Source organism: Trematomus bernacchii, unplaced genomic scaffold, assembly GCF_902827165.1.
Source record: "Trematomus bernacchii unplaced genomic scaffold, fTreBer1.1, whole genome shotgun sequence".
NCBI classification, from domain to species: Eukaryota; Metazoa; Chordata; class Actinopteri; order Perciformes; family Nototheniidae; genus Trematomus; species Trematomus bernacchii.
The window spans coordinates 729,864-744,195 of record NW_022987575.1 but is presented as its reverse complement, the minus strand read 5'-3'; the positions used below and the strand labels follow the sequence as shown (position 1 = coordinate 744,195).

General features: G+C 39.5%; 1 protein-coding gene across 2 annotated transcripts in view; it reads left to right on the top strand.

Moving 5' to 3' along the window:
* The window catches only part of grm8b (glutamate receptor, metabotropic 8b), a 144,538-nt gene that overhangs the window by 87,487 nt on the left and 42,719 nt on the right, over positions 1 to 14,332 (top strand). For both annotated transcript variants that reach the window (XM_034126779.1, XM_034126780.1), the window contains exon 7: positions 7,366 to 7,566. In XM_034126779.1, the coding sequence (XP_033982670.1) occupies positions 7,366 to 7,566 (201 nt within the window). The remainder of the gene's footprint in view (positions 1 to 7,365; positions 7,567 to 14,332) is intronic.

Below are 14,332 nucleotides of genomic sequence, written 5' to 3'. Positions count from 1 at the left end.
CAAAAATTTGGAAATTGACATTGAGTTACGCAAAGTATGCTGTGTTTTTAGTTTCTTGAGTCCAAGACGCAGTTAAACACCAAGTACAGGTGAAATAAACTTCACAATTATATCGAAAACAGCTCAGAGATCTTTTAAGGAATTGCTTTTTTGGTTGGAAGTCAGGATTCCTTTTTTTTATTTTTAAATCCAAATATGACTTTGTGTAGCGCCACCCTCAGGACACACTTTCAATATTTCACTGGTTAATCTCTTACGATAACTTGATCATTGAGATGTTTGTTATTGGAGTAGTTTAAGTTCACCGTTACAGGATGTGTATTTCTTGAGTATCTTTAATATTTGTATGCATGCTTCTTGGGTAATATTAAGCTGTCTTACTTTTCTTGCTGTTACAAATGCTAAGTTTCTTCTTCTGTGGGACGAATAAAGGTATTGTGATTCTGATTCCTAGCGTAATGCACATTTTAAAAGCTTCCACGTTGTTGTTTTGCAGTGTAGAGGAGAGGTAGGAGGAGATCGAGTTTGTTTTATTCAGAGGAAAGCTTGTTTTCCACTCTGAAGATCAGTTCCTTCACCCGGAGATTCCACAAACACGGTTTCACTTGAGAACATGAATATTTGATTTGTTTCTTCTGCTTCGTTGAGCGATGTTTGCTGAGTTAAGAGCCTCATTGTTTTTCTCACCTTTTCACAACCCTGTTCCTTCCCTTTGTATTCCTCTGTGTTGCAGAGTGGACATGAAGGCCTGATTTGCATTTGAACGCCTCTTTGTGTTTTCTTGTGTACGTTTACTTTTTCATTACCTTTTGTGCTACAGTTTTTTTATGCTTCGAAAAGTCAGCAGATGAAAAAGTAATGTCGACAGAGGCCGGATGTCTTCCTTTCATCTGTTAAAGCAGAGATGATCTGTGGGAAATATCAGAGATTGAGCAGCTCTTACAGTAAGTGTTCAGCACTTTGGGAACGTTTCGCAAAGTGTTTCTTTGTCAAAAAGTTGAAAAGGAGAAAGTGGCTGTATTTCTGTTTAGTTCTCAGATTCAAAGCAACCAAGAAAAAAGTTGCTGGTTTTTAAATAAACGCATTTGATCTGACCTTAAACCACTTAAACAACACGTCACAATCATGAGATTTGACCAGTGTCCTTAAACACTTGGCATCAAAGGAAAATCGTGCTGTTTTCCAGCTCTGTTATAAAACGTAACCATTAAAGGACCGCTCATGTTGAGTTTGGACTTGTCAGATTTGACTTGAAACCTGTCCCTGGACTTAACAAACTTAAACTTTTATGTATTAAATCTTAGCTTTGGACTTGATCCAGGACTTGTGTTGAATTGGAACGTACAGGTCGTCACTTGTTGGTCTTGACTGGAATTGTTTTGGGTTTTTAATTGAAACTCGGTGGTCTTAACTCTTAGCTCTTTACTCAATACTTGTAAGTCTTTCATTTGTATTGGTGGAATTTGGTGGTCTTGATTTGGAACTTTGGACTTGACTCAGAACTTACCTGTTGGTCTTGACTTGGAACCTTCAGGTCACATCTTTTGGTCTTGACTTAGGTTTTATTATTATTAAGTTTGGTCTTGAATTTTGGACTTACAGGAAATTACTTGGCGATCTTGAATTGGGATCTGATAGTCTTGACTTGTCCTTGAATTGGGACGAATTCATGACTTTTTGTTCTTTGTGAGTCCTGAATTTGATCTCGACTCGGGACTTAGAGGTCATTATATGATTGTCATGACTTGTTCTTCGACTTGGGACTTGATTTAGGATTTACCGGTGTTGAATTGTTTGGTTTGCACTTCAAGTTTTACTTGGGACTAACTCGCTATGACTTTTGAGTTTGATCTTGACTCAGGACTTGTCTTCTTTAACTTGGTCTTGACTTGGGACTGAACAGGTTATGATTGGTTGGTCTTCAATTGGGACTTGTTAGACCATCTTCTTGGTCTTGACTTTGAGTCCTGAATTGTATATTGACTCAGGACTTGTTTTTAATTTGGTCTTGTTAGTCTTGACTTGGTTATTGATGGTGCCTCAGGACTTAAATCGGTACTTCATAGGCAAAACTTGAGACCTACTCGTTAAACACAACAATTACCTTCACTCAGGTCTGACTCAGAGTTTTTTTTACTTAAATTAGAAAAAACTATCTGAATAAAATGCAGATGTTGCATGTTTCCGTCTGAATAATACACCTAAATGTCATGGACAAGATTCATTGTTGAGCTGATGGACTTTGGAGTGACTGTTACAATGATTTATGTCACTCCTTCTCATGTGCAGTGATTAAATGTTTCCCATGCGTCACGCTGTTTATGCAAATGACTTTCTGAACATAGCATTAAGCAGACAAAATAATTGAAAGACGTTCTTCATTCACGCAGGATGAATGTATGAATGTTTGAGACATTTCTGTCGTGTTTTTATGACTCAACGTCGTGCAGCAACATCATCATTAATCTGACACAGACTGACGTTACTGATAAACAACAGAAGTAATGAAAAAAGAAACCTCCATTCATGTAAATGTTTCTGGCGTGTGAGCCCCCAAAGCTAGGCTCGTTTCTCTTGAACTCATCCCATCACGGGTAACCTCTGTAATTAGTTTGCCGTTTATCTAATTTGCAAATCTAATTGAAACAGACGGATGCCTGCGAGAGAGAAAGAGAGCGAAGTGAAAACAGAAACACGACGAGAAGGAATTACATTACATAAGTCATGTGTAATTGAAATGCCAGCAGCCGTGATGGAGCTGTTTGTCTCGCCTCACTCAGTGTTTTTGTTTCTCCATCATCAACTTTCAGACATTCAGGTCGCCACATGGCAAACAGGCTGCTCACTCCTCTCAGGTTTCATGTTTATTCATAAGTTATCTAAGGCTGATGGATGAATTCATAAGTGTTTTGTTTAAAAACACTGTGAGAAGATACGTAGTAATTCACTTGGATTTTATGTTCAAATAAAGTAGCTATTTGGAACAGTTTCTGCTGTTTCCTTATCGTTCTCAAAGTGGTCTCAGTACAAATGTGTAAGTAGACGACTATGGAACTGATAAAATAGTATTAATTTCAATAGTGTGAACAATATATTTGCTTTTTAGGATTTGTTTTACTGTTCTTTGGCTTGCACTTGATTGCCTTGTTGGGACTTGTGTTATTGGTTTTGACTTTGGACTTATTGGTCTATTTGTAATTTAATGAGCAACACTTTAATAAATACTGGATGCTCCTTTTTTCGAGATGTTAATGTTACAATTTATGTACATAATTTAAGTTTGACCATATTGCTGGTGTGGAACCTTATTAAAAACAATTGCTGGATATATCAGCTTCTAACTGTATTAAAGGGGCCCTATTATGCTTTCCATCGGATTACTTTGTTTGCTTACTTAACATAGTGACATCACTACGTAACCCTCACGCTTCTATTGGCTAGTGCTCCAACACATTGTAAGTGATAGGATAAGGGGCGGCACATCGCTAAGCGGTTGACCAATCACAACAGAGCCAGCCAGCTAACCAATCAGAGCAGACTGGGCTCTGGTTTTAGACAGAGGGTGATTAGAGAGCTTTTTGAACATTAAAGCATGTAAACATACAGATAAGATATACTTTATTGATCTCAAATTGGGAATTTTTTTCGTTGCAGCAGCATAAAAAACAAGGCATTGCACATTAGTAGAACTTAACGAGTAGAAATAAACAATTCCAAATGTAAACATGTCAAAGTAGAGACATTAAATACAATTACAAACCTGATAATGACCATAATGTGTGCTCTTTAAGTGGAAACATGGATGTATTGCTGCGACGTTTCAGTCATAATTCTATTTTCCTGGTAATTGTCTGTCATTCCACATTGAATCTGACTTCCTTGTCACATTGAACAAAAGTAAACATAATTGTGTTTGTTGCAACACTTCACTGTTTATGCCAGGCAACGAATGAAAACAGGAATATAGAATATAAGATGTTGTTCATTTACAACAAGTTCCATCGTAGTATTATTATTCACAGAACTGAATTGTTTTTGAAGTAGCATCCAAAGAAAATCTCACCTACCTCTCTTAGAACTCTAAAGTATCCCTCGGTGAACAGATACCTCTATTTGAGAAACAGTGCAGTAAACAAGTCAGATTAGATTAAAAATAAGATGCATTGAACACCTGCTTGTTTCCGAACGTCTCTGTTCTCCAGCAGATGTGAAACCCTCTATGAGTCAGAGCTTCTTGTGAATTCAAAACGCTGCATTCAGGCTCCATTTGAATTTTCCCGGATCAAACATATGTATTCTTTCAATATTGAGGAGGTTGATCATCTACTGGGAGCAGCGATCATCTGCAGCCTCGGCTCTTTGACATCCGAGGCTCATTTATTACCGCCGTACAGACGTGTAATCAGTCTTTACTGCCGGAGAAATGCCTCCCTTCGGACAGATCCCCCGCCGCCCGCCTGCTATTAACATTAAATTGGATTTCATTTCTAAGCCCCTATTAATTCAGAAAGGTCTTGTCTGTTGATGGAGGGTCCAGTCCAGCACTTAGTTTCTTCCTCCTCTCTTTTCGCAGCCGGCGGCGTGAGCTCTAATAACGCTAATTACTCTGCGAAAATCTTTAGGAAAGGACTTTCCAGAGTTTTCAAATAAAATACGACGACGTCTTCGACACTCTGTTATTTAATCACGGCTAATGAGACGGAGCCAAAATGTATTTTTTTAACATGAATGGGTTAGTTATTCCGTAACGGAGCTCATTTCACATTCCCATAATCCTTTTTTCTGCCCGGTGGCAAGGACGAAACTCTGAATTGAGTAAAGTTTGTTAACAGGCCTCGCTGTTCTTCAGGCTTTACCTTCTCAATGTTGCCTGTTGTGTTTGTGCTTCATTAAGCAGAAAATATAAATACGATGATTAATTAGTCTATCTATTCTCAACAGCTATGGTGTGGTGCAGACACGAGTCCTACAACCCGGAAATAATGTAGGATTTTACCACCTCAGGAGTCAACCACGTGTACAAATGGGTTGTTATAGGACTGGTGTGTTAGATAGAGAGGTGGAATAGCGACACATTCGGTCCATTTGTTTATCTTTTAACATAAACCTTTGTTTACAGGTGTCCTTCCATCATATTACATAATATTCATCAGCAAATGGAGCCGTTGTCGTCTCAAATTGAGAAAATACTGACATTTTTTTTTTTCATCCAATAACTTTAAAGGTGCCCTATTCTGCAAATGTTAAGGTTCATCATCTTCCCCTCTACTCTGTGACATGTTTACCTGCTTTTAAAGTGCTTAAATGCCAATAGCCAAAAGAGGCGTGAGTGTTACATAGTGATGTCACATTGTTCCAGAAGTAAATAAAGGTGTACAAGCTAGGTGTTTTAGGTGAGGGGGTGGGGGTGTGGGAGAGATACTCCCTCTGATTCTAGCCTTTGCAGACCGTTTACATGCACTAAAACCTATAGGACACACTACAGGAAAGGGAACACCCAAAGGTCTTCAGGTCCTCTTCTTTCAGATTAAAAATAAAACTATAACTTCATATTTGACTTTGGAAGCACAAGATCCACTCAATAGTTGGTTTTAAACTTTCCAAGTCTCAAATGGAGCAAATACCAAAGGAGGCGTGAGTGTTACATAGTGATGTCACAAATTCCAGAAGTAAATAAAGCAATCCAAAGTAGGCGTTTTTTAGACGGGGGGGGGGGGGTGGACGGAGTGTGGGGGAGAGAAACTCCCTCTGGAGGGAACACAGGGATTGTATCCTTTGCAGACCATTTACATGCACTAAAACCTAAAGAACACACTACAGGAAAGGGAGCCCCCCCAAAAAGCATAACATGGCCCCTTTAATGTCTTCTCATACATGTTGGGTTTCAGATTAAGATTACAAATACAACTTCATATTTGACTTTGGAAGCACAAGGTCTACTCAATACTGGGTCTCATGCCTTCAAAGTCTCTCAAGACACTCATTGAGTTTGAATTAACTTTCAATCTCAATCCAACGTGTGTTTTAAAGGTCACCTATTATGCAAAATCCACTTCTTCATGTCTCTTCTACATCAACATGTGTCCCCTCTTCTTCATGTCTCTTCTACATCAACATGTGTCCCCTCTTCTTCATGTCTCTTCTACATCAACATGTGTCCCCTCTTCTTCATGTCTCTTCCACATCAACATGTGTCCCCTCTTCTTCATGTCTCTTCTACATCAACATGTGTCCCCTCTTCTTCATGTCTCTTCTACATCAACATGTGTCCCCTCTTCTTCATGTCTCTTCTTCATCAACATGTGTCCCCTCTTCTTCATGTCTCTTCTACATCAACATGTGTCCCCTCTTCTTCATGTCTCTTCTTCATCAACATGTGTCCCCTCTTCTTCATGTCTCTTCTACATCAACATGTGTCCCCTCTTCTTCATGTCTCTTCTTCATCAACATGTGTCCCCTCTTCTTCATGTCTCTTCTACATCAACATGTGTCCCCTCTTCTTCATGTCTCTTCTTCATCAACATGTGTCCCCTCTTCTTCATGTCTCTTCTACATCAACATGTGTCCCCTCTTCTTCATGTCTCTTCTACATCAACATGTGTCCCCTCTTCTTCATGTCTCTTCTACATCAACATGTGTCCCCTCTTCTTCATGTCTCTTCTACATCAACATGTGTCCCGTCTTCCTCATGTCTCTTCTACATCAACATGTGTCCCCTCTTCTTCATGTCTCTTATACATCAACATGTGTCCCCTCTTCTTCATGTCTCTTCTTCATCAGCATGTGTCCCCTCTTCTTCATGTCTCTTCTACATCACCATGTGTCCCCTCTTCTTCATGTCTCTTCTACATCAACATGTGTCCCCTCTGTGTAAAGAGACTCTGAAAGTTTCAGGAACAAAGATTCTCTCTCTTTTTGTCCTGATCCATTTATATAAAAACCTGTCTGAAAATGAGCTGATCAGATTTTGGCCACTTTATGATGTCATAACGATGTTTTGGCTTGTGTAACCATTAGCCAATCACCAACCAAGGTAACCCCCCCCCGTATCACCTGAATCTCCTCCTAGAGCACCATAGTGTTCTTTGTAACCAAATCTCTCTCAGAGGGGCGTGGGGAGGGGCTCCTTATTTTCATCTAAAGTAACAGACAGAGAATCAGCACTTTGGAAACAGGGCTGAAACAGAGGGGATTATGGGATGCTGCAATGATCTGTTTGGTGTTTCAGCCAATCAGAGACATGTTCTGTATATATCTGAGACCTGTAATATGTTGATGTAAAACAGTATAATAGGGGACCTTTAATGTGTTTACAGTCTAATTGTACATCTTCTGTGTTTGACCGCCGCTCTGTGTGTGTTTCAGCGCTGGAGAAGGTGGGCCGTGACTCCACCTACGAGCAGGAGGGGAAGGTGCAGTTTGTGATGGACGCTGTGTACGCCATGGCCCACGCTCTGCACCACATGCACCGAGAGCTCTGCTCCGGATTCCCCGGCCTCTGCCCGCGCATGGCTAACATCGACGGCAAGGAGCTGCTGGCACACGTCCGCGCCGTCGCCTTCAACGGTAAGAACTGCTGCTGCTTTATTATCCTCATCATCATTCACCCTCACTCATTTACTCTGTATGGCCATAGCTTTTCAAATTAAACTCTACAGACTTCTTATGCTCACAATTTTCTCTCAAATCTCCTTTAACACTGTAGGTGTTACTTTAAATGTGTATTAAGTAACATTTCTGTTTTTCGGCAGCTAGTCCCTTAAAACAGAAGCCTCAGATTGCTTTCAATAAGGGGAAATATGAAGGGTCTATTTCAAGCTTGTTGTGTAAATAAGTTATTGGTCTTGTGATTGAGAGGGATCCCCTTGAAGAAAGATGTGACAGAGAACGAATGCTAATCATGATTTTCATTGTCATTTCCTTTTTGAAAGTCTGAGGAAATGTTATGTTGAACAGAGGGATTGTAATCAAGTTAATGAGAGCATTTGATGTGGGATTATTGGTTTAGCAGGACTGTAGATCTTGTGACGGAGCCATTTGGTTTGCTGTGAGGAATCACCTCCTCCACAGTCAACAACTTGAATTCTGTTAAGGTACAAACAAGTTCTGTGACAGAAAAGTGTCTCCACACTCTTCTTCTTCTTCTTGAGTTTCTTCACTTTGTGTTGCCCATCGTGTTATGTGAGCTGAGATTCAAACACCAACCAGGAACAAGGAGGCGCGCCTACAGGAGTCAAAACGTGTCTTTGAAAACGAGAGAAGTCGTTAAAAACAGACGGCTCTGTTGTGATTGGTCGCTTAGAGATATCCCGCCCCTTAGCCTATCACGTACAATGTGTTGGAGCACTAGCCAATAGAAGCGTGAGTGTTACAAAGTGATGTCACTAAGTAAATAAAGGAGTCCAATGGAGGCGTTTAAGGCCTTTGCAGACCATTTACATGCACTAAAACCTATAGAACACACGGCAGGGAAGGGAAAACCACAACAAGTAGAATAGGGCCCCTTTAAGCTGTGTTACTCCAGATAGAAAAAGGTCGTAAAATAGGTGGCCTTCAGTATAGATTGTGCTTATTTTGTTGAATTTCAGACAACATTTTTAAAGGTCAACAACAAATGGATTTAAATTTAGTACATAATAGATTTGTACTTAGTTACGTCTCATCCCTGGAAAATTATTTTAAGTTCTGCGAATAAATGCTTTCACTTTGATAGATGGATAGATAGATAGATAGATAGATGGATAGATAGATGGATAGATAGATAGATAGATAGATAGATAGATAGATAGATAGATAGATAGATGGATGGATGGATGGATGGATGGATGGATAGATGGATGGATAGATAGATAGATAGATAGATGGATGGATGGATGGATGGATAGATGGATAGATAGATAGATGGATGGATGGATGGATAGATGGATAGATGGATAGATGGATAGATAGATAGATGGATAGATGGATAGATGGATAGATGGATAGATGGATGGATAGATAGATAGATGGATGGATGGATAGATGGATGGATGGATAGATAGATACATTATTAATCCGAATTTTGGAAATTATTTTGTTACAGAAACAGTTTGTTCAACATTAAAATACAAATACTGAAAAAGTGGAATAGAGAATTAACAATAAAAAAGTTAAAGTGGACCTATCATGCTATATTTGAATAATATAGTGTAGGACCATACCTATATAAGGCATATTTATACTTTTTTTTTTCAAAATACCAAACAGATCATGCATTTTAGCCATGCCTCATTTTGTTCAATTTGACATTTTTTAGATCTGTTTTAGCAAGGGCAGATTCAGTGAGAACAGCACCATCTACTGGCCTGGCATATGTATTACAGCATCTCCAGCGCTTTCGAACGGCAATGGCCGTGGCAGTCTCCTCCTGATTGGTGGAGTTGGCCCAATAGCCGTAGCGCCACTGTCCTGACGTCAGGACAGTGTTCAAATCTGGATCAGTTTTTATCAGATCCGTTGCAGCCCCTTTTTTAGAGATTTGGGTATGGAGGAAAATAGAGAGGGTTGTGTTTTCTGACACTTGGTGAGTTCCCTGGAACACCGGGGACACATATTCATGTATACAAGACGTACAAAAGTGCATTTTGCATGATAGGTCCCCTTTAAATTAAAATGAAAAATAGTATATCAATATAAAATATCCTGGATAATCAAAATGTTCTAAAAAAGTCAAAAATACTACATACAGTTCTAGCAGTGTAGAGCTACTCTTAATAACACTGAAACCCTGGTGGTAAATATTGGATAAAATACAAACGAATGCAGGACGACAATGTGAGAGAAAAGGCATCAAAAACATCCCGAACCTTTTTATCAACGTCTTGGTTTTTCTTCTCCATCGGCTGTTTTCCCTCCTTCTCATCATCCCCCCCAAAAAAGGACTTCCCTCATTAACCCTTCCTTTATTTCCTTCCTTCCTTCCTCTTCCCTTTCCTCTCCACCTTCTTCCTCGTCACAGCGGGTTTTAAGTCCCGTCAAAGATCTTTGTCAGCAGGAAGTGTGAATGCTGACGCCGCCATCAGAGCATCCTCCCGCTCGTTATTAAACCCCAAATATGGTCGTCTGTTTTTTTTTTTGCTATTTCTTCCTTTTTCTCCAGATTAATTTATTCTCAGCTCGGTGCTGCAGTGTGCGTTCACACAACTTTAATAATCACAAGACTTTACACAGCTGTGGAATATTAAATCTCACACTCCTCCCAGTATGTGCTGAGGCGTTGTTCTACAGATCTAATGTCACATGTCACGGACAATTTAAGGGACTATTTGTTTTCTAAATACTTTCTATTTTTCATGGAGAATGTGGAAAGGATACAGGACAGGATGGTGGTTATTTTTAAAGGGGTATTTCTAGCTTATTGTGAGTCTTATTATGGTGGTTTTGTCCATTTCTACCAGAAATAATAACACTTTTTACCAATTGAACAGCTGCGATATGAAGAAGTCATATAATCAGGTTCATTTTAAACAGTTTATATATTTGTTTGCAAGATTAACAGGTTATTTATCCTTTTCAATTGTTGTCTCTTTACTTCTGTTGCTACAGTAAATAAATAAAAGTAACTTCAAACAGCTATGCATTTGGCAAAGATAGTAAATACACGTCTACTTTTTAGAGGATGTCAAATAGCCACCACAAGTTTAAGCATTAAAACATAATAAGCCAAAGGACAAAGTGCCCAGTGTGCAGAATGATCCCCTTTAGAATAATAATAATATATTTATTTTGTAAGCACTTTTACAGGTAGTAAAAAAAAGAACAACAAATAAATATAGTTAAAGTCACATTAAAATACAACAACAATCACACATTAAAAGCCAGAATAATTTATTACATGGTCTTAGTTGAATACTTGATTCTGATTGGTCTATTTGGACAGTCTCACAATGTTAATTCTCGCTAACAGACTGTTGCTGACGAGAATATTTCTGAACGTGGTTTTCTCGCCCTCAGTCGTCTCTATGTTCGAACATTAAGATACATCTTTCTCTCTCTGTTTGAATCAAGGCCGTACGTGGGCTCCTATCAACAGCTTCCATAAACTCATCTTCCCTCTCTGACTCCTCCAAGGCCATTTTTCTTTTCACGAAAATGTTCTTTATTTGAAGAGGTAAATAAAATAAAACACCGTCCAGTTTGAAGCTGAATGTGACTATTTAACCACACAATATAATCACATTATATAACTCCTCGCTCCCTCACAAACCCCCTGATGGAATACAATAAGTGAATAACTCTGACAGCAAGACACAGAAAGAGATTTATAACAAATAATAATAAACGCAAATAATCCCCAATCAAGGGAAACCGTAGCCGCTTTCACACCAAGTACTTTGCCGTACTTAGTTCCCAGTACTTAGTCCCGCCGAACTCTTTAGTCCCTGGAACTGTCCTAGTGGATCGCGTTCACACCGGAATAAGTCCCTGAGGGAAGATTACGCAAATGAGCCGCTGACGTCACTTCGTCTTCTTCTGCTTTGAGTTTACTGGCAGGCCGCAAACAACTTCACGGCGTATACTGCCACCCGAAGTCCCCGGCCGGAAGCCCACGGAGTTGGGGACTGGCTTCAGTCGAAGCTGCTGGTTAGCGTCTTCCGGGTAAATCGCCAGAAGCGCCGACACCTCCTCATCACTCCACCGCTCCCATGTTTTCTTTTGTGTTGCCATAAGTTAGTCTCTCTCCGTTGGTGCGCTGGGCTAATGCTAATGCTAATAATGCTAATGCGAGCAAATAAAATGGCGGCTTCACAAAACTGAAAGCGCCTCTTGAGTTTTAGTCTCAGTGCAGTTATTACATTTAAACTGGAAGGAAACCCGTTTCAATGAGTCTCCATTAATAGTTTTTTTTAGAAAACATGAAATGTAACGCAGCTTTGAAACTTTAAACACGTGAGCTCCATAAACATTCATCTGTTTGCATCTTGCTATTTATTTATATATATATCATATACTTGTATATAGACTCTTCTTGCACTATTTCTATTTTATTTATATTTACTTGCACCTCTCAAAACATTCTCTTGCACTATTTTATTTCTATTGTTATTTATTTCACTATTTCTATAGGTTTTATTTGTTTTCTGTCCTATATATATATTCATGTTGCTCTGTTGGAGGAGCCTGGGGGTGTTTCTCAATGTCGAGGACGCTTCCTTGGTAGGACATGTCTTCCGAGTCACTTCCTTCAGAAACGAGGCAAGAATCCTTCCTAGCCTCTGAAAACGAAGAATGGTGGAACAGGCTAACAGGTGTGCAGGTGTGAGTCATATGAGAGGCCCCGCCTTAAATGGAGCGCGATTTCCGCCAAAGATTTGGGAAATTGGTCCGTGCGCAAAGCATTGTGGGGATTTTAAGACCGCGGAGTCTACACATGTGCAGCCTCGAAATTTCCCGCAACGAAGGACGCCGGGCTCGGTAGAATTCCAAGCATCCTGGACATTGGAACAGTTCTTCGGCGGGACTCGATGACGTAGCATCCTTGAAATAGTGGCTCTGGAGGAGCCTTCCTCGACATTGAGAAACACCCTGAGACTTAAGTTTTTCATTGCCATATCTACACTGTAGCTAATGTGCACGTGGCGATAAAGCCTTGAATCTTGAATCTTGAAATTGGGGAAAAGGGGATAAAGAACTGGCCTTCAATAAATATAAAAATGTTCTGAAAATTCCTGAATTTTGACTTCAATCTCAGAATTCAGAGAAAAATATGAAATTCTGTGCAAAATGAAGACTTCCTAAAATAAAGTTCACATGTGGCCCTAATCCTCCTCTGTAGCCATAGCTCCTTAAATGCATAAGAAATTATTTTCCACTTATCTTTTTCAAAAACATTTTATATTCAAAATCATATATATCAAATACATATATATTTGTATTTGAGGTTTCGGGACGGAGCAACAACACATTTGACGACGTCACCTTGTCCTTGTGTGTTACTTTCCTTTTTTTTGCCGATACAACCCTCGTCCGGTAGCTTCCCCTCCTGCGTGATCTCCCCTTATATCCCCATACCTCCCCTCCCCTCCTCCTCCACCCTCCTACCTGCAGACTGAGGGTTACATTTGAATGATTTCCCTATCTACCTGCCCCGCTCAGATTCAGGAGTAAAATAGAGAGGTGGAGATGGAGCAGATTGAGCAGATTGTGGGGGATTCGTCTCTCTGATGGATGTGAGGAGTTGCTGGATGTTATTTCTGCAGGAGGAGAGACATTAAACATTACATCAGAGTTTCCCCCGGGCAGAGACAGTAAATCTGCTCACAGTTAAAGTCGGATTTGAGAGTTCGGCACGTTTTTTAAAAACATTAAACGGTTAGTTCCCTCGTTCAGTTAATTAATGGAAACCGGAAACGATTCAAAAACAGGAAGATTAGTCGGTCCTCTTTTTAAAATGAAACCCCAGGAGGAATATTATTATGGAGCAATAAAGCATATTCAGGAAATAATGTGTTTCTGCTTTTATATCTTTATGAGGACCAGGCTGAGGTTTCAATTCCAGCGCACGTTATTACAGAGGGAACTTTTTGGTGTCTTAAAAAGAACAGTTTGAGACCAACTCTTTTTTTAGTTAACTCAGAGGTGTAAAGTAACTAAGTACATTTACTCAAGTACTGTCATTTTTAGATACTTGTACTTTACTTGAGTATTCTCATTTTCAGCTGCTTTGTAGTTTCCACTCCACTTCAGTTCAGAGGTAAATGGTGTACTTTTACTCCACTACATGTATGTAATCCCTTTAGTTACTTTACAGATGTGGATGAATGATGTGAAATATAATCAAGTATTAAATCAGACTTTAGTTCCACCTGGAGTAAACACTCAGGTCTTGTACTTGAGTAAAAGTAGAAGTACCAGAGTACTTCTACTTTTACTTGAGTACAATGCCTGAGTACTTCTACTTTTACTCAAGTACAAGATCTGAGTACTTCTACTTTTACTCAAGTACAAGATCTGAGTACTTCTACCACCTCTGATGATTTGTAGTATTTTTTAGCATAGCATCAACACTTAGTGGTCCTTCAGTGTTGTGTTAAACCCACCTGGTGATGGAATGAAGTCAGTTAAGTGTATTGCTTCACTCCGTCATTTTTAGAAAACCCTTTTTCAGAAAATGCCCCAAACATCTCAATAGTTTCACTCAGGTGAAGTTGTTATTGAGCCACAAAGCATTAAGGTATATATTATATTTTGCCCCCTCTTCTAGAAAAATAATAATTACGTCCAGGCGATCTTCTCTCACAAATTGTTTTCCGTCCACCTGAGAACGCTAAACTGAGCATGTCGTGTCTGGTGT